The sequence below is a fragment of the Bactrocera latifrons genome, unplaced genomic scaffold, assembly GCF_001853355.1.
Source record: "Bactrocera latifrons isolate USDA-ARS-PBARC rearing strain unplaced genomic scaffold, ASM185335v1 scaffold_26, whole genome shotgun sequence".
NCBI lineage: Eukaryota > Metazoa > Arthropoda > Insecta > Diptera > Tephritidae > Bactrocera > Bactrocera latifrons.
This window is the reverse complement of record NW_017536185.1, coordinates 1,435,795-1,457,793: the sequence shown is the minus strand read 5'-3', so window position 1 is coordinate 1,457,793 and position 21,999 is coordinate 1,435,795. Positions and strand designations below refer to the sequence as shown.

Below are 21,999 nucleotides of genomic sequence, written 5' to 3'. Positions count from 1 at the left end.
GGTGAAAAAAAGGCAAGCAGGTAAGTAGTGAACATTTGCACAAAAACCAAAGAGCTTCTAATGCTCAAGAAAATTTAAATAAATAAAATAAAAAATTTAAAAGGCTGCAATATTGTTTTTATTATTTGCCAAAGTTTGTAGCACAGTGTAATAATAGCTGTCCATTAAAATAATCAATGATATTGAAACCATAATAATGCATAAATGAAATGTAGTGCAATTCCAATACAATGCAATTAAAATGCAATTATCTTTATCGCCTCCACGTTTTCTGTACCGTTATCGTTTTTTCTCCGCAGTCGTACCACCCCAAATACCAAATACCGCCACCACCGCTAACGAACCCAACGCTGCACCAGCAATCACAGCAATCCCAGCAACAGCAACAACAACAACATCACCAGCCAACACAATCAAATCCGCAACTTTGCCCACCTGCTGCACCGACCGGCGGCAACTCAATGTCAACGCGACACATTTTTGTGCCGCCGTTAACGCCACCCAGCTCAGATCCCGGAAGTCCGGGTAGTTCAATGGTAGCGGCAGCAGCAGCAGCAGCAGCGGCGGCGGCGGCGGCAGCAGCTGCGGCAACTGGCGGCAATACACAACAACAACAGCAGTCAGCGCGACGCACGACACCACCGCCTCCTTACCAACAGCAGCAGCAACAACTGCTACAACAACAACAGCAACAGCAGCACCTCCACCATCAGCAGGGTCGTCCACTTTCCAGTATTTGTCCGAACATTTTAACGCTACACCCGAGCGCAAATGGCACAACGGCTGCAATGACACCACTACACTCCACCAACCCCTCCTCCAGCGGAGGTGCCATGCACCACCTGAGCCCGGGGCGCACGTTGACCACACTTGGCGTGAACGGTGTTGGCGCTGGCATCGACATCGGCACTGGACTGCATGGCATTGGTGGCAGTGGTGGCGCTGGTGGTGTTGGTGGCATGGGTGGCAGCCGTGGACGGGGGCGTGCCGGTGGCGCAGGCACAGGCGGACCGGCGCACTTGGCAAACTTGATTGTGCCGACGATACGTACGATACGCTACAATCGGCGCAACAACCCGGAGCTGGAGAAGCGGCGCATACACCATTGTGATTTTGAGGGTGAGTTTGCCGCTTAGGTCTTTCGAAGTTTCCGTTTTACATTGCATATACATATAGTTGTGGTAATTTTGAAATGTGGGTTATTTTCTAACTAAAAAGGATTCGTTTGTGTTGAAAAGCCAATTTTGACCAAGAAATTACATACATTTTTCTCCAAAGATAAAAATGATATTAAATATTTAACCACAGTTTAAAATTATGAAGGTCTGTAAATCTGTTTATCGAGTCTTTGGCAAACTTCCTAACTAACTTTCAATTAGTTTAAGCTTTAATATATTCCTAAACAGTCCTACAACAATCAAAATAAAAATATAGGTGCCTTAGAAATAACCATTAATCTTACTTATTAGCTATTGCAGCTCACTCGATTATATCTGCATCACGTAATTTAAATTTTTATAATTATTTTATTTGCGCCACTTCGCACGCAATATGCATAATTCTGCGCTTTACCCAATATGGGGTAACATTTACAAATATTTTAGTTTACAATAATTATTATTAGTTTGGCAATCAAGGCGATAACTGCGCTCAAAACGCAACTTAAATGCAAATCTGACATTTCAATTGGCGCCAGCCATTAACCTGGGCGCACTATTTATTAATTTTATTGCGCAATTTTTAGTTATTTTTGCATAATTAATATAAGGCTTAAGCCACAGGCTTAGCTGCACCATTTATGCCACCCCAAAACGAGTAGTTGTCCAATTCACGCAACATAGTGTTTTAGCTTCATTTAGGTTTTGCGTTAAATGTTAACGATTTTTTCAGTATTTTTTTTATTAATATACATTACCACACGGATGACGGTTGATTTGGTCAATCCTATAATTTATGAATATTGCCACTTAGACGGCGTGAAGCTATTAAATGACAACCAACACTCTACGCATACATGTGTGTGTGTATGCATCTGTTGGTAACCGCTATGAAAACTGGTAACTGCAACAGTAATTATCCGAACACAAATGTTTTTGAATTTTTACTCTTTTTTCAAAGCGGCCTTACCCGCAAATTGGCAGCTCTTTGACGTGCCCCACACTTTGCCGCTCTCACTCACATATTCCCTCTTGCTCTCTCCTGCTGGCTTCTAAGCACCGGTTCAGTAGCCTCAAATACCTCAGAAAAAATTTACCTCTGATTTGCGTCGTTTTGTCAAAATTGTCACGTCGCTTTCGTCGTTTATATACTAGCTGAGAAAAACGAAAAAAGAGAGAAGAAAAATTGAGTTATTTCAGCTTGCGCTGCATGCGTTGACCGCTACCGCTTACGGCTAAGTGCTCCAGCGGATGCATTCGCATGCCGGAGTGTCGGGCAATATTTAATGAACTGAGCTGTCAAAACCGTCACCGAGTTTTTCAAGTATTCCACTGTTTTTCTTTAGCTTTTCATATACTAAAGCGTTTGCCATAATGCATAACTGTATCTAAACAATGTCTGCGTCTGCTATTTAATTTTGAATTCAGCTTGCTGCTTGGATTAATGACATATGCGCAGACAGGAGATACTATTAATTGCACTCAATTATCAAGGAAAGCGATATTTAGAAAAAAAAAAGAAATAATAATTTGATTATTTATTTAAAGTTTAGAAGTTTTTTGTGAAATTAAATATTGCAAATGGATTTTTAATTAGGGAACTAAGTTAGGGAGTTATAACGCTTTCAAATCAGGAAAATAATTGTTTTCTGTCTTTCTTCGAAAAGACATTTTATCTGTAAACTTATTTTTTGTTTATTAATTATTTTTGGAAAAATTGGATTATCTCAACACCGTAGCCAAGCTGCAGCACTATCTCAAATAAGTATTTGACTATAAGGTAGATTTATCTGCTTGAAATTATTTCAAATCGAAAAATTAGAAAATAGATAATATTATATGGACTTATAATGAAGGAATGAGTTTTTCTATTTATGAAAAATAGCGGCTTCCCAACAAATAGTCGTCTCTTGCTAAAAACTCACAAAAATTTAAACCTAATTTCATTCATCATTACCCGACAAATATACCTAAGAAAGTTGAAAGTTGTATCAAAATAGGCGACCGATCGATTCAGCTATATAAAATTGCTCAGTGAGTCGAGTAAAATGCATTTAAAGTTTTGGGAGCCATTTCCACTAGGTTGAGAATTTTTAGCTAACACACTTATATCGCCGAAACTATTAGAGTTATTACTGATTTACTGATTAATGATTAGTATCTGAACGTTTGATATCTGTGGAGCAGAAAATTCAATATGTTGAAATTCACAAAAAGATATTAAGGATTTAAAAAAAATTTATTAGCTATTTAATATTAATAAATATAGCTATGATATCCTTTCTATAGTTTTTAAAATATTATTTAATCACTTTCGACTAAAAAAAAAAAAAAATTAACTACGTATAAAATAATATTTTGTAAGTTTTTTAAATTCCAAATCTTATAACTTTCAGGCATCGCTGCCTACTATTTCTAAAAATTTAAATAATTTATATAAAAACAGTTAAGAATTTGAACTGCAATCAGCTTACGGTACTCACTTGATATTTTTAATGCACAAAGCAATATTTTCCTTCTATAAATTTATTTTTTATTTTTACTATGCACTTGCGCTGAACTCAATTCTAACATTTCCTAGTCCAAACTAATTTATCGCCTCATTAATATGCAACTCACATATTGGCATTAAATCTACATGCCAACATAACCGCCGGTTAACTACACGATTGGCGCACAGCCAAAGCGTCAAACGCTGACAAACCGCTTGAATTTTAGAAGAAGTTAACGAATTCTATGCACATATACGGTTATAAATACACAAATTTCTAGGGAAAAGGTAATATTAGCAGACTGTCAACGCTTTGTTTCCGTCTCGTAGCAGAAAAGTGCAACGAAGCAGATTGCATGAGTATGTGTGTGTGCAAAAAGTTCACACACGCCTATGCAATTGATGAAATTCCCAAATTCAAAACAACAACCGAAGTATGCATCCACAAAATTGCCGCTGGTAGTGTTGAAGTTTCACTTTCCCACACGGAGTACACGCAATTTGGCCCCTTAGCATGCTCTAACTATATGTTATATAATATTTGTACATGTATGTGTGTTTGTTATTGTGCCTTTGTGCCTTAGTTTCTGTAAGTGTCACACTGATGTAGCACTGCTGTTGTGGCAAGCATGTTGCACATTACTGTCATGTCTGACAAGAGCACTGCCACACGGCTGTAGAGACTTGCTACCAAACACCTTGCATTGAGCGTCTCTTTTACAACCCGTGTCGGTTGTTATTTTCACTGTCGTATGTCTGCCTTAAAGCGATATACATGACAGACACATGCTCATGCAACACAGGAGAGGCAACTGTGTTCGAAATAATAAAGGCAATGAGAGCAGTTGATAATAAAAAGAAAGTCATAACAAGCTTACTGACACCATACCCGGCAGTTTTAGTTGCAGTTTAGTTATGAATGTTGTTGCTTATTTTAAAATGTTTCGACAATTTTGATTTTTTGCCATTTCTGGAGAAATCAGGAGCGATTTGCTCTTAGTTAGTTAGTTATCACATATGAAAAAAAAACATTATTCTCTGGAATGACCTTGGAACTTTAGTATTAAGTGAATAAAAGGAAAGAACGATGCATGTAATTAATGTATACGGGTGGGGGAAAGATATCTAGGATGACATTGAGATTGATTCGTGCTCCAGTTTTGAAAGTACTCAAAATATACAGATGGGAAGTGGTGGTGGCAAGATCTTCAGTAATAATTGTTGGTCTGATAAGAGTGGATATCAGAGATGTCAACATAGACAGACAACAAAACAAAACAAACTCTGTATTCCCTACTTCATCGTTGTAATTTTCTAACTGCAGTAGCGCAAGCCAGACCTGAAAAAAAAAATGTATCTACTCCTCCTCTAGTTGTGGCCTTAGTCTTTCATCTGATTCGCACACCGCTTGCTGGTACTTAAAGCAATTTTCCTTCGGCTTATAAACTTTTTTATCAAATGTGCATTGCGCAAGCGCATTCGACACATTCTTGCCCATAGTTGCGACGAAGTAATTGCCTGCTCTTGCTCGCTGCTATGTCAATCAAGTGTCCGAATGCGCATTCATGCCGATGCGTTTGTGCGCAAGTACATATGTGTAAGTTGGCAAATAGCGTGCATACTGCGGCTGCGACTGCGCCTGCGCATGCGCTTCGATGCACGCTTCAACAATGTGTTGGTTGCGTGCCTTTATGGCATAATAACTTCATTTGGTAGTAGCAACCGTAAAGGAGTCAACAGCAGCAACAGCAACAGCAGCTGCACTTGACAATCAGCAAACGCCATTGTTGTTGTTACTGTTGTTGCTGACCATTTATATTGACAGAACGGCAACAATGCGTGCGTGTAGTGCGCCAAGTTCATTGCTACGTCGCTGTTTCTCTTGTTGTTGCTGTTGTTATTGTCCGTATTGGTATTTGTCGCTAAGCGTATTTTGTTAACATTTTTTCCAACTCTTTGTCTCGTGTGCTAAAATTGTAAACGCATTTATTTACTTCGGTCGGTCGGTTTTTTTTGCCTGAACGTGTCGCAGTAGCTTCTTATGCCTATTAACAGCCTGCGCCGGTGTAAACACTGCCGGATTGTGTTTGTATTTGTATTTTGCTTTTATTTTCAGCTTTTTTCTATGTCGTTGTTGCTGTTTTTATTGGCACTGTAGCAGTTGTTTGAACTGTTTGCGGTCGGCTGGCGAGATTTTTGTGCCTGTTTTGGCTAAAGGTATTTAACGCAACCACACACACCGACACACGCACTATTTAGCCGCTTAAGCTTACGCTAAGTCTTGTGTGTGTGTGTGTGCGTGTCTGTGTTTGTTGAGAGTACACACAAGTAATGTCTGTGTGGCACAATGTTGCCGGCCATGCCTCATTGTTGCCACTGCCATTGCCATTACCACTGGGTGTTGCAAGGAAATTAACCCAAATTAGAAGTGAAAACATTTCTCGGATTTCTCTCACCATCCGCTGTGTCGATAACTTGAAATTGCGCATTTGCGCTTCAGCCGAGCAAGTGTTTAATGGCTGATGCTGCACGCTGCACGCTGCTCTCGTGTGCATATGTGTGTGTATGTGTGCATGTGTAGTGGTTGCCAGCCAAACAAAGCAAGTACAAATTAATACTCAATGCAAAAATGTTTATAGGCACATACATGTACAACAACAACACATGTGCTTGGTGCGCGTACACCTGCCGTTGTTTTTTTTCCAATTTATTTCTCATTTTCTTTTTTACAGTAGCAAATTTGTTAGCATCTTTTTTTCGCCAACAACTCGGATTTTGCGGTTATACTCCATCGATTTTTTTTTTTTTTGTGTTTTTGTTTTCATACACTTCTGGTAATTTCGATGTATGATCGCGTGTACTCTAAGCAAATTTGCATGCCTGTTGACAATGGTTGACCTCCCGGCTGCTGTGCTACAATGTGGGTTTTGCAACGCGTTTTATGTTTGACAAAAATGTTTAAATATTCGATTTTCCACTTAAGGCACCGCAATAATTGCTTACAATTCACCAGAACACACATTTATGACTACTGTAACGTTTCCATTAATGCGTTAAATATGCGCGGCGGAGTGCTGCACTTATGAGAAAAGGCAACGGTACAACATTGTACATGTGTCCGCATATGTTGTCGTACGGAGGTTAAATTTAAGCATATTGTCCTTTTTTTTTCTATTGGAAATTATTACTTCAATTGTTTTTAGTAACAATTGTTAAGAATCGATTTTCTGAATGGAAAAATATAAAATATTTTAAATAGTTACATATATAGTAGTTGCAAGAATAAAATAAAGTCTAAGAAAATATTCTGTCACAGTCTTTTAATTAATTAATTAAAAAAAAAACATTAGTTTTATAGGTTAAGAAATTGTTGGCAACTCTTTTCCATTATATTTCGAATATATAATATTATTTTTAATACATACTTATAAAATGTGGCAGTAGAAACAATATTAATAATGGACTGTTAGCATTTATATCCCGCTACAAAATTTTACTATCAAATTGGAGGAATTCGAGAAAAATTTAGTGACCAAGATTATAGATATAGTTGCCAGGACAACAATTTTGCTGATATTTGATGGACAAAACTAAAGATTTTTTACAACTAAAAATAATCAAAAATATTTTTGAAAACTATATCAAATACATTTTTCATAACRATATAGACTAACTAACTAACTGGGAACACAGCTTTAATTTTTGAAAATTAAATTCAAAGAATTTATTAAATTATAAAATGTTCATTTATTTGGTCATAAAATAATAATAATTAAATGAGGCTGGTTTCATAAAACTACGCAAAATTTTCTTATATGTCTTATTTCTTCGAAATTGAAGTGATATGGCAACTTCATTTCCACCAACAGTGCTATGCAAGCACTCATTTCTACAACCAGCTTTATTGAATGCATATTGCCAACATTTGCAAGCACATACGCAAGCAATAGACTCCGCCATATGCTCAAGTGCCAAATGATAAAGTGTTTGTCTGGCTTGTCATATTGACCTCTTGGTATACATACATACATATGTGTATGCTTACGAAGCACCGTTGTCGCAAATTGATGGCCACAATTACCACCCCCACCACCGTCATGATGGTGGGCTTTTCTGCCTACTTTAATCCAGTTATTTGCAATGCCATTCAGTTGTCTGTCTAACTGTCGTTCTGCTCGCACTTATTTATGTTTATTTGCATATACCTATGTCTTGCACTGTCAGCCTATTTTTATGCGATAAGTTTACCCATTTTCTTGTCTTCTTATTTCACTCTTTTGTCAGTCAAGTGGTGTGTCAAGTCGTCGCTACGTGCTACAAATAACTTTTTACTAATATTTGCCATATTTCAACGGTTATATGAACATATACATACACATATGTTAAGTATGCCAGTATGTAAGCAAATATTTAGATACATTGTAAGTATGGAGCATAATTAGCAGCAGGTTACTGAGATTTTTTTAAGAAAATATATTTTACATTATATTCCTTTTAGTAGAGTTAGAAAAAATTGCTGAATATAAGACATCGTTAATTTGAAAGCTAAAATATGTGTACCCAAAAAATATATTATATACCACTCCATTAGGTACTCACTGAGTCAAGACCCTGTGTCTTGTGAAAAATAAAAGGTTTAGCTACCTCAATTCCACATAGAAGGATATTTGAGCATCTCATTAGCATAACATAATAGCTCGTTATTATATTTCTATTTGATTATGCCAGTTACGAATGGTAATTATGCCAGTTGTTTGTTCAATTCGGCACTAATCAAAACTTTTCATATTGAAGATAGCTTATAATGTGACAAAACGCTAACAAACGTTTATAATGTATGCCTATATTTTCCCTTCAGCAAGTACAATTTCCGTCTGTCTAAATATTGGTACTTACACCTGATACTGGACGTTCTATATAAATACAACTTACTAAAGTAAATAACATATTTAATAACATTAATTTAATGAACCGTTAATGGTTCAGATATATGTTGAAGCTGCAACTGAAACCGGGAAGAAGAATGCGCCGCCAAACCCAACCACCAGCAGCATCCGCCTGGAACAGGTGCTAATAAATGAACAGCGAAAAAGGGAAAAAATAACCGAAACAACCGACTAACTAGCTGAAAAATATGTGGACATAACCAGTCGCCTTGGCGAGCCATCAAACAGTGTTAATTAGCTAAAATTGTAGCCGCCCATACACACATTATATATACATATATGTATGTACATACAAGCAGAGCCTGCTGCTAGGAAAGTGCGCGACTACAAATCGGTGTCGTTTCCTTTTCAGCCGCACTGCTCGATTACAGGCGACTTGTTGGCAGGAAGACCGAAAGAAGAATGAGCGAGCAAATTATGGGTGATGCAGCAAGAAATCGCCTTTTAATTCAACTAATTGATGGCTCATCGCTTAACTGCAGGCCAAGTGGCGCAACTATGGTTGAATGCTCTTCATAACATCTTTTGCTACTGCGCTTTAGTTCACTCACAGCGTTGCACATGTGTGTGAGTGTGCAAATTTGTGCCAGTATGTGTGCTTATCAGCGCGCTTTTCCGCTTGTCACTGCGAATCTGTCTTGCGATGTGCGCACGCTTTTAATATAAAAGATACAAGCGAGACAGTTATGCAACAAACTAGTTAATTGGCTGACGATTGAACACTTTTAAGGTTAAGCAAACTTATGAAGCAATTTTCGGAATTTAGAGCTTAGACAAGAGCTTATGCGAGCATTGAAAAGCAGTGAAGGGAATATTGATAATTCTTTCCATAGTAACTTCAGTGTTAGGTATCTATTGGGGTAAACTTATTTAAATTACTTTTTAAAATTCGAAGAAGGAAATCTCAAGCCATCAAAAATATTACGAATCTAACTATATTAACTACAACAAGTAAGGAAGGGCTAAGTTCGGGTGTCACCGAACATTTTATACTCTCGCATAATAAAGTGATAATCGAGATTTCATTATCCGTCATTTACATATTTTTTTATTTTGCTGTAAATTAATTAGATTAGATCAATTTGTGTACTTTGAGTATTGAATTGTATTTTAATTTATTTTAATTGCATTGAAAAGTTATAGTCCGATCAGACAATTTTTCCACAATGGATACCTCAGCTCAAATACCGTATTTGTGTGAAGTTTTATTCCGCTATCATCATTGRTTCCTAATGTATATCTTATACAGAGAAGGCATCAGATGGAATTCAAAATAGCGTTATATTGGAAGAAAGCGTGGTTGTGAACCGATTTCATTCATATTCCGTACATGTCATCAGGGTGTTAAGAAAATATTACATACCGAATTTTATTGAAATCGGTTGAGTAGTTCCTGAGATATGGTTTTTGGTCCATAAGTGGGCGTCGCCACGCCCATTTTCAATTTTTAAAAAAAGCCTGGGTGCAGCTTCCTTCTGACATTTCTTCCGTAAAATTTAGTGTTTCTGACGTTTTTTGTTAGCCGGTTAACACACTTTTAGTGATTTTCAACATAACCTTTGTATGGGAGGTGGGCGTGGTTATTATCCGATTTCTTCCAGTTTTGAGCTGTATATGAAAATGCCTGAAGGAAACGACTCTATAGAGTTTGGTTGACATAGCTGTAGCAGTTTCCGAGRTATGTACAAAAAACTGAGTAGGGGGCGGGGCCAGGCCCACTTTTCCAAAAAATTACGGCCAAATATGCCCCTCCCTAATGYRATCCTTTKTGCYAAATTTCAYTTTAATATYTTTATTTATGGCTTAGTTATGACACTTTATAGGTYTTCGGTTTYCGCCATTTTGTGGGCGTGGCAGTGGGCCGATTTTGCCCATCTTCGAACTTAACCTTCTTATGGAGCCAAGAAATACGTGTACCAAGTTTCATCATGATATCTCAATCTTTACTCAAGTTACAGCTTGCACGGACGGACGGACAGACGGACAGATCCGGATTTCAACTCTACTCGTCACCCTGATCACTTTGGTATATATAACCCTATATCTGATAAACTTAGATAATAAAGATTTCACTGTTTAATTTGCCAGCTATTGCCTTTCTTCTTGTTGGTAAAATATATGCCGCTATTAAAAAAATAACTGACTCACCGGTCACTCTGTACAAGTAAATTGTTATGGATTTGAAGTTATGAACTTTTATCAAAAAAATTTCAGCCTTCAGCGTCTTCGACGGTTTTCGTTTTTTTCAGTTCCGTCTCAATTTTGGAATGTTATTCACTAGATTGTTGGACCATGTCGACGTCATATCAGCAAATCCCGTTTGTCTCGGTACAAAAAGCATTGAAACTCTTCATACCCAAAATATTCACCAAATTATCCTGAATGGATCTTTGAAAGTTATTGAACTCCTCTGCTAACCCTCTGATGCAATCACGATGATTTCCAAGAACTATCTCTTTAAATTTTATCGATGTAATCGTCATTAACAGAAATGGATGGACGACGCGCTTGAGATATGTTTTCGATGTCTTCCCTTATACCATTCAAACACAAATTTCAAGCAAATTAGATGAACAATTTTTTCATGATAAAAATGACTTTCAAGCAAGCACTAATTCACATATTGGGCTCGAAATACATACGAACTTAGAAAATAGTTGACCCAATGAAGTATATAATACGCATTTTGCTTCCTTTACATAGAACCCGCTCTTCAAATCGCACATTTACAATAAGTTTCTTCTGAATTGTTTTACAGAAATCCTTAAATTATTTGTGCTTTGAAGAGTCTCAAAGAATTTGTACCGTGTCTAGAAGAACATCTGTATATCGCCTAACTGACTGTATGCAAAAATGTCTGCTCGTTCGGCATCATGCCCGGCTGGATGAGTGAATGACGACGGTTTCGTTGCAAGTCAAATGTCCGAGCAGAACGCTTTCGAATGCGCGACCACAACGACGCACTGACGCTAGAGGCGTGTGTGTGGTTACTATTGTTGCAACATATAGCCGCAGGCGATGGCCTACACAATAGTCTACATGTTGCGATTTATTTATGCCGTGTTTACATATGCAGATTCGCCTTTACGAAAGGCAGAGTTAGTACTTTGTCTTGTACTAGGATTTATTATTAATTTTTTGCTGGCTATTTATGCATATGTGTTGTATGTTATTGTTGTTTTTACCTATTTAGTGGCGCCTAGCGCTTGCGACGTTGTCTCGGAGAGTTCCTGCTGTCAGCGCATATAAGTGGTCATGCTCATCCATACCAGTGGGTCCACTAGTGGCAGAAAGTACAACATGAAATTATTACTATTCATTTGGAACAATAAAAGGCTGCGAGGGGGGTGGCGGGAGCGTGCTAGGTAAAGACTTTAACATGAGTTTGATGTTATTATGCCTTGCATATGTCCGACATAAATGGCAGGTAATGGTTATGCGCTACTCCTGCTTCTAGCGCTGCCACATATGGCGCTACACGGTGAGAAAAAGGTTGCAATGCGCCTTTTTGTTGCAAATAAATATGCATATATACACATTTCTTAAGCGTGACGTTCGTTAATATGTTGGCTGCGATCTTTCTCTTTAATGTCCACTGAGCAATTCCTTTTATTTTCGAGTGCAACTTGCCACCGCTGGCTGCTGGGCAACATTTTCACGGTAAGCTGACTTTTCCGTGTTTGTTGTGGACTCATCATGCCTGGCCTTTTGCTCATCTCAATATCTGCTGTTCCCATTGTTGTTGGCATTGTTGCTTTCATTGCGCCATAAATCATCGGCTTACAAATAGCAACATTTTATGCCCTCAGCCAAAACAAATGTTAAGCTACAAATTAGCGTCGCTGGCACTGGTTAGCCACTGCAACCTCCATCACCAACACCAGCGCCAAACGTTGCCCACCAGCATCTAATGCTTGCCAGCAATCAAGCTTGTGAAAAATTACACTAGCAAAGTGGGGAGAAACGTCTGCTTAATCCAAAGGACAGTACTTGCTACCAACAGGCTAGTGGGCAAGCGAATCATCAGCGTTTTTACAAGCAGCCGTTCACCGAGCTTTGAGCGCCAGGCGGCTAAGCTGGTGTGCTGGCAAACAGCCGCCCAATTGACCTAATAACAGCATTAATCTGTGTTATTTTGGCGCGTTTTGTTAATGCTCTTAACGAAACAACAACAACTACAGCAAGTGCTTGCATTAAAATAGAGCCACAAAACAACAGCACCAACAACGAACAAAGTGAACGTGTATCAAGATGCCCGCCGTATTTTTGTTCAATTTAATTTTTTCTTCGACTCAAATGAGCAAAAAACGGGCAGCTGACCGAGCTTGTTGGCCGAGCGTGTTCAATAAAGAAGAAATAAAGCAGGGGAAAAGAAACAAAAGGCGTACAATGACTAGGAAATAAATGAATCTTAAATAAATCCATAGAAATTGCACAAAGCACGACGGCGGTAACAGGTTGCTAGTTGCGGCAACTGGCAGGCGTACAAGCGACAGCCATGTGGCATGTATATATACAGTGAAGCTGTGATATATTTTAATCATTTAAATTAATTATTTGAAATAATTAATTAAAAATATTTTTGTTAAGCGTAATTAGAATTAAGTAAATAAATGGTCATTCAAAGCTATGATTTCGACTAGCCAGCTTGTATGTATGCTATGGTAATCCGATCTAAAATCTTTTTTTTTTTTTTAGAAATTATACCGTAACTTTAAGGAGTAGTCTGTGCTAGAGTTTATGGAAATATTTTGAGAAATAAAAAAGTTTTCCATACAAAGACGTGAAAATTTCAAAATGAAAAAATAAAATAAAATAAAATAAATAAAAAATCAGACTATTATCTGTAAAACTGAGGGACTAGATCGCGTTTATAAAGTTAGTTAGAGGGATTAGAGGGCTAACTCGATCCAACAAAAACAATATAAAGTGGTTGAAGGCAACACAAAAATTTCCTCAAATACAATTTTAATTAATCGAATGTCACTTATATCGACAGTTCACTGTACTTTGCGCCAACAAGCGACAGTTGAGGCGCGCTACTTGTGGCAGAAATCCTAGGCACCCGTGCGGTGCTGCCAACAATCGCTGTGAATTTGCCTGCCGCAGCACTTAAATTGCATTAGGCGGCAAATGAGCTACAGCAACAACAACAGCAAGTGATATCGCTTATTAGTGCCACTGCTCGCTTTTCTTGCATGTCACAGCACAAAGGATCACACATTCGCCTTCGTTTAAGCCCAAATGCTGCGCAACACAATCGCCACGGAAAAATGTGGCGAACATTTTGCGAATAAAACTTAAATTTAACAAGTGGCAGCAACGAAGATTAAACGTTTGCCAAGCAATGTGTTACCTGCCAACACACTTCCAACGAGCATGCAACAGGCACCGCTTATTGCTAAAGTGGCAGCAACATTCTTTTTTAGACATTGCTGGCTTGTTGTATGAACGGCAATGCGGCTTTACGGAATCATTTGCCCAAGGGTGAAACCGCAACTAATTCCAATTTGCCACACTAAATTTATTTGTATAAAATTTTTTTTTATTTTTTTATTAGAAAAAATTTTCGCTAAGAAATCTATTTTTACCGCAATATTTCAATATTTTTTTTTGTTTTTGCAGGCTGTACCAAGGTCTATACGAAGAGCTCACACCTGAAGGCGCACCAGCGTATACACACCGGTAAGTGGTCAAAGAAAGCTTAATTAATGCAATGGAACCCTCTGCATACCAAATATTACAGCTTTAACTATATATATACATATATATTAACCCACAACTTGTAGCTCCACTTAATTTTTGATAGACCTTGTCTGCTCTGCCGAAAAAATATAAAAATATCTGATCAGTTTAAGCAATTAATTTAAATCAAACAACTTTTATAGACTCAGCAGCCCAGCCACATAAAGCCGTTACATTATGTAGCAAAAAAAAAAACAAGAAACATCGCTAACGGCAAATTATGCGCGTTCGCTGACTCATAGCGAATAACTGACCGAAGAGGCACAGTCAACTATGCCAAATTGCTTTAATTTGTACTCGTGTGTGTATAATTTTTGAGTGTCGAAAGTGGAGCTTAAACATATTTTTTTATTGACTTATAGTTATTGGTATTTGTGGGCCTATTCTTCGAAAAATGTTTGCATAAAAAATTAAAAACAGCAAGTTTAGTAGGTCAATTAATGATTAATTACTTCAGCATAGTTTTTTTGATGTTAACTTGAGTAATTGAGTTTGTTCGTATTTAATTAACATCATCGGTTTAGTTTGAGTAATGTAAAGCAGTAAAATTCACAAGTAGGCCAATGAAAAATTTCAACCACAAAAAATATTTTTCTTTCAGAAATATTACATAATAATCTAGTTAATATTTAGTTCAAGCTGTTGAATTTTGAGATTTCGAACTTTTTTTCTTTTACAATGAATTCTGACAGTAAAGAAGAGTGAACACTTTACTCAGTACCCTACAAATGTATTGAATATTAAATTAGGAAATGTTTAATGATTTGGTCTTCTCATATCACACATATTTTTAATTCATGTTTGTATATCCTTTCCAATTTTCATTTGTCTTATTTTCTTAAATTTGATCGCCGAATCTGTAATAAATGCAAACTTCTTAGAGATATTCAAAAGGAATGGATCAAGTAAAAGTAAGATAGTTTTGAAGAATGGACAAATCTTCTGGTTATAATCGAAGTCTCTATGAATATGCTCTCGCCTAAAAATCAGAGAAGCTTGATCAATCTTCAATTACGAATAAAAAACAAGCATAGGGTTTTCGGATTCCAGCCGATAGTGTCCCGGGCGATTGTGTCTAGATCGCATCTCAAAATATGTTTGGTCCAGTTTCACTTTCTTTAGCCTTCATAAACTTAACTATTTGGCGGAATTCTGGAAATTCTGTTATAACTAAAGTTGAAAAAAATATATATTTTAATCTTAAACATCAAAAATGTGGACTCGAATGTAATTTTCAAAAAAAAAAAAAAATGTTTTCTTTCATTTATTATAATATCCGTACTAGAGGACCCGTCCACGCTCCACAGTGGCTGATACATATGTAGATAATACTAATACTACCATCTATATGATTTCTATTAGTTGGAAAATAACTATTAGTTAATGAGATATAGCATTTTTGTGAAGCACCTTGTGGTAGTTTATAAAAAAGTGGATTATAAAGCATTTCGTGTGTTAACAAAGCATTACTTTTTGAGGGAAAATACTGTTGAATACTTGGGCTTAGGGAAATCCACCGTTGAAAAGATATTTGCTAAGCTGGAAACAGGCAAAATGAGCACCGAGGACAATGATGCTCTAAAGAGGCGAAAGCTCTGTGCAAAGTAGGTGCCTCGCAAGTGCATAATCAAACAAAAACAACAAATAACTGATTCTGAGAAGTGTTTGAGTGCTCTTTAATCGGAATAAAACCGAATTTTTGCATCGCTTTGTTACAATAGAAACATAGCTCCACCATTTCCCACTGGAGTCCAATCGACAGTCATTCTTGGGGACTGCACACGATGAAACGGTTCTCAGGCGTCAGTCATCAGACATCAGTCGTTTGGTCAACGACTGATTACTATTCTATTATTCTAAATACTTAGCAATTGTATTATTTTTGAGGAAGAATCTGTTTAAAATTATATGCATATATGCAAACATTTCCTACAAACATGAATTTTGAAATTATTATTTTTTCAGCCTAATCGGTTCAGCCGTTCTTGAGTTATAAATGGTGTAACTAACACAACTTTCTTTTATATATTAAGATAAGAGCTTTCCAAAAATTAAATTCAAAGAAAAAAACTGTTTTTTTCCAAGAAATTGGATATAAATCCTTAAAAGACCCTAAAAAGTGCTGAATTTAATTCCGTTGCTAGCACTTTCAAATTATAAAATGAAGACATTTCGTAAGACCATATTGCGGGCATTATATGAAGCTTTACATAAGCTAAGCTTTATGAATTTACTAAATACAACCTAATTTTCTCTCTTCCGGGAGTGTTTACAACAAAACTTATTTTAGAAAAATATCTTTGAAAACAAAAATATTTCTATTTCGAAACACAAAACAATTTATTAAAAATAGCCCAAAAAATTATTTTAGACACATTTCAACAAGAGACAAGAAAAGCTACCACGTTGCATATGAGAATAAAAAACAATTGAAATTTTAGTTTGACATGACATGCAATGCTAAGCCCAAAAATGTCCATTTATAAAGTATGCGCTATCATGTCGGTCGCTAGTTTGATTTGTCGATACCGCTAAGATAGCCTGCGGGCGATCAATTGAGTAATAACTTCACTAACTGCTGCAACCGAGACAATTGATTTATTTTAGTTAACGCCACATGTCGTTGGCAGCACACAAACATGAACGTGCAACATGCACAAGTGCTCGCAAACCTACACACACTTGTATGCGCATAAATGGAATTCATAATTTTCAAGTTACCAGCAATATGTGATACTGCAACATGTTGCACACACGAAATATCAATGACTGCTGAACATGCAACGGCAGGCAAATATGTGCGGCAACTTTGTAACCAATACTTACTACAGCCTTTACACATGCGCACACTGTTGGCAGTTGGATTAATTTTGAAATATGGCTAATAGATTGCGGTTAGGGCAGACCATAAGCGCCGAACAACAACTAGAGTGGCAACAACACACTCATGTACGTACTTGCAACAGTAGAATGCCAAACAGTAAATCGGCGCAAGAGGCAGCTTCGATATCAGCCACAAAACTTTAGGCAGCCAGCAGCAGCACAACACAATAACCGCGGCAGCCACCGTCAATAAAGCCAAGCGGCAGTGGGGAGGTGGGGCTTCAAATGCACCAATTGTTGCTAAGCTCAGAGCACAAAAGCAGCCATTAAGGCAACGTTTATTGTGTACTTAAAACATTTTAGCGTTGAAGTTAAGTGCCGCTAACATTAATATGCAAACGGAGCTGAGCATGTGCAAGTGCATTGGTGTGTTTGTGTGCCTAAACGTTTGCAGTTTCTGTGGATTTTTGATTTATTGGCATAAATGTGAATATGGAAAATGATATTATGGCAAATAGCGAGTGGCAAATGCTTGTAGCCACAGATATGTGCATTTGGCAGCATTTTCATAATAATGTTGTTCGCCGAATTTGCTGTCGTTGCTACCATTGTAGCTGTCACACTCACACACGAATTTAACGGCGAGCAAATGGTAATTTTACAAGCGCAGTTGCAATAGCATCGTCCATAAATCATTGAAATTAATTATGTTCCTGGTATTTTGCTACACACTGTAGTGTGGCATGCCTAAAGAGTGGGCTTAGTGTGTTTTAGGTAAATGCCTTTGGGCAATAGAGCGGTTCCTTGATCTCGGGGGGAAGGAAGAGTAATTTTGGTGATTTTAGAAAAAGGTATGGAAATACGTATATGGTGTATTAGTGCGTGAGTGCGTGAGTGCATGAGTGCATGTGTACATCTGCGCTCGGTTCCACTAGATTTTTAGTATCAGGATATTTCTCCTGCAACAGTGCTTAGTTGTCGGAACCGTCGATACCGCAGAATTATACGGTAACACGTAGCTGTCATGCAGACTGAACGATCAATATGAAGACAGTGCTTGTATGAAGACATTTTTTTACAAGATATATTCACGAACTTCAACATTGATTATGGTAGAAAGGAGCAGTACCAATATTCTACATGTTGTTTCGGTGGGGCCTCTTTATCACATAGCTACCATACACGCTGGCCGATCAATAAAGGTTTGCTTATACTATTTTATGCCATATAGATGGCTCCAAAATATGAAATGTGAAAATGGGAAAAAAGTCGGAGCGGGGATATAATGTCAGTATTTCAATCCAAGGTCGTTGCTATAGGGAAAGCAGCCGAGCTGGCCTCTAATGCATCAGTAGGCAACTCTAAAATTAACAACTACCTAGACAGCCAAGCAGAATCAAGGTATGATCCCGTTGGAATACTCACTGATCACAGTTTGGTGCCGTGGCCCGCCGGCAGAATGAGGATTAAGGATCGAGATGACTGCAGAAAATTCCAAGAGCAAAACTCCAAGGAAAAATGGAGCAGCTCTTATGCAATTGTCACGTACATGCAAGGCAACGCTTCAAACACGAAATGAGACACTGGAAGAGGTATCGATGGTGGGGATACAGAACCTATTGAAATTCGCGTCTAGCACTGACAGCCTTAAGGATGAATACTTCTCATAAACAACATCGTTTGGAATTGCTAAAACTTAAAATTGGTCTACGCATAGCCCACTTACCCACCAGACTAACATATGATATAAAAAATGTACATGTGAGGGTTATTGAAGCTTCGGTGCAGCCGAAGTGACGTTTTTTCTTGTATTATTTAATTTCGCTAATTTTTTATTTAATTCTAAAACTTGTGAAAACTAGTTTCGAAAATTTGCATTGAAATATTTTACTCAAGCTCGTGTCTTCGAATTTAGTTAATGATAAGTGCTTAGCCATTCCATGTTTTTATTTGTTTCAAGAAGTTCTAAGTCTAAGGCTTAATAACAGCCAGATATCTTGAAATTTTTAAAGCAAAGTGATGCTCACAGTGGTGTCACTTAGTCTTCATAAAAACATTTTATTAAAAAATTGATACGTACTCTCACCTAGAAGTTCCTTTTGTAGTTAAACTTCGTCAATTAAACTTGCTGAATCTGTCATAACCCTTGTAAAAATCAACCTCACTTATAAGTGTTAGAGAGCTCGTATAATTACTTAATCAAATAAGTTAACTTCAACACCATTATGTTGAAAGATCACCTTGTCGACTATATAGTTTTCGTATATAAATACGCATATATATATGTCTGTCAAATTCATCACTATAAAGTTCTCGTATAAGTCCAGTATTCACGCTTTTTACATTACTATCAAAGCCAATGAATGCTCAATAGGCCGTCTGTTCATTTCCCTCGTTATTTCCGCCTTTAGCAAGTGCACTGTGCCACAAAATTGCCGCGTGTCCGTAATCATGATCACACCGTCAACTACCAACGAGGAAACAACCAGCCCATCAACCATGAACGCTTGCAATATTTCAACTCGATTTTATTTCTTTTGCTCTTGCTTTTGTTGTTTTACCTACCATACAACTGAAATGCAGCACCACTCGGATATAAACGATTTTTCTGACTTCTCACTGCGCATGCGCTGTTGATGATGCAACTTTTGCGGTCGCTGACTAAAGTGTTTGCACTTTATTTTACTTTTTTTTTAATTTTTATTGCCTTGCTGTTGTTGTTGCTGCTGCCTTACTTACTCGAAAGCACGATTGGCAAATTAAAGCGACTGGACGGCGTACACTTCTGACCAACTCACCAGCCAATAAAACGGAATGAATCTGCGAATGAGTATGCGCATCTGCAACGAGCCGACTGCCTTACGAGCACATGTATGTGTGTGCTATGTGCGCATTGTGTATGTGTGTGTGTGTTGTGAATGTGGCTGGTAGCTGCTCGCGGTCACAGCTGTAATTGTGGTTGCGGTTGACGCAAGTGTATGCGCATGCGCGCAAAATCTCAACTCACGACTTGCGCTTGCATCGTCCGCCACCACCATCACCAGCACCATGCCAGCAGCGTCAACAACCATTAGAACCGACAACACCATGCCGACCGCAAGACCCAGAATCGAAATTGAAAATGAATTGAATTGTATGAACTCGTAGTTGAGGTTGGCAACTGGGCGCGTTTGCACAGCTACACCGCTGCGGCTGGTGGAACGTGAGCGACAACCGCAAATGCAGAAAAACAAAACTGTAAATAAAGCAAGAAGCGCAGCGGCCATAGTCCGCGCTGAAGATGATGATGATGATGGAAATAATCATAGCAGCCCATCCCACATGGGCGGTAATCTGCCGCGCACTACTCATGTCTGCGCATTCGTGTGGTTAACTCGGCGTTGGTTTGCGGTGCTTTTGGTCAGCGTGTTGGTTAGTGCTTTTTGTGGTTCGTTAATCAACTGTGGTGAGCCTTTTAAATCTCTCGCCTTTGTTGCTCTAAAGGATTTCTGTTGCTGCCGCAGCGCTTTTGTGGGTCAGTGTGTTAAGTTGGTTCGCTGTTGCGCACGCGCACAAGTTTCAGCTTATTACGATGCTTCTAAACTGGGTTAAGCGGCAAAAGTATACGGAACAGCATGCAATTGATATGCTGGTGTATCGCTATCGCGCTGGCAAGACTAATAAAGCATTTTTCTGCTGACGTGATATATTAACCTTTGCTGCTGAAAAGTATCAGATTACTTAATTAATTTCTGGAGTGCTGATTGTGATGAAAAATTTCCTACGAGAACAGTTATGAAGTGCATAGTATTTGTCCAAAATAGTATTATACGCGTTTGGCAAAAATATTAAAAAATTTTAAAATTTAATTAATTTATAAATTACATACTTATTTAAAAAATGTAAATATTCCATTTCAAAAAGTAAAAAAAATACTAAATTTTGGGAGCTAAGTTTATCTGCTCCTTAAAATAGTTGAATAATTCCAATATCATCCTATACGTAGGCAAAATGTATAAAAATACATCAATTAAACTATTTTTTGCCTACATTTAGGTTCTTAGATATTTTACCGGGTACATACTAAATAGATTGTGGCAAGTGTTTTGTAGTTTAGTCATGGTTATAGAAAAGCGTCTGAAGTTAACTTACAAATAAAGGTGTCCATATAGTTCATGCTAGGTGCATTTAAATATCAGTGTGTATTCTTGGTCATTTAAGAACCCACTTGAAATGTAGGACTTCATAACCAAGCAGACAGATCTCCATTTATGTGAAGAAACATCTTTAGTACAATTTTTATTACTTTCTTATGACTTCCATTTACAGTGCATGAGATAAGCTGTCTTACATATACAATGGTAAAAAATATTTATACAACTGTATGTATGTGTGTCTGCTTCTTATTTTTATGTGCGAATTAATCGTACTTGCTAAGTGGGTTTAACGATGGTGTGACGATTACGAATGGTTTATGAGCTGTGAAGTAAAAGTGCTTCGCTATAAATTCACTGCGGTATGCAGAACTTTACAGCATAATTAGAAAAATATTGAGGAAAATAATTTTAAGAAACTGTGTAAATAAATAAAACAAACAAGCAAACACCTAAAGTTTCTTTTAGCACCAAAGACTATAGAAGGATATTGTTCCTAATTCTGTTCTAGTTTGATAAAATTTAATAAAATAAAATAAAGTGAAATAATTAAAATAACAAGATAAAATGAAACCTAATACGTCAATGAAAAAAAAAAATAAATTTCATCAAATTAAATCAAATTAACTTTAATTCCATAAAGAAGTTGAATTTGATCATATCAAACCAATTAGCCCAATCCTCTTTCAATTAAATTATATTAA

General features: G+C 37.3%; 1 protein-coding gene across 2 annotated transcripts in view; it reads left to right on the top strand.

Annotated features, from left to right (window-relative positions):
• LOC108969626 (dendritic arbor reduction protein 1) overlaps positions 1 to 21,999 on the top strand; it is a 128,481-nt gene that overhangs the window by 79,099 nt on the left and 27,383 nt on the right. For both annotated transcript variants that reach the window (XM_018934461.1, XM_018934462.1), the window contains exons 4-5: positions 300 to 1,119; positions 14,220 to 14,279. In XM_018934461.1, the coding sequence (XP_018790006.1) occupies positions 300 to 1,119; positions 14,220 to 14,279 (880 nt within the window). The remainder of the gene's footprint in view (positions 1 to 299; positions 1,120 to 14,219; positions 14,280 to 21,999) is intronic.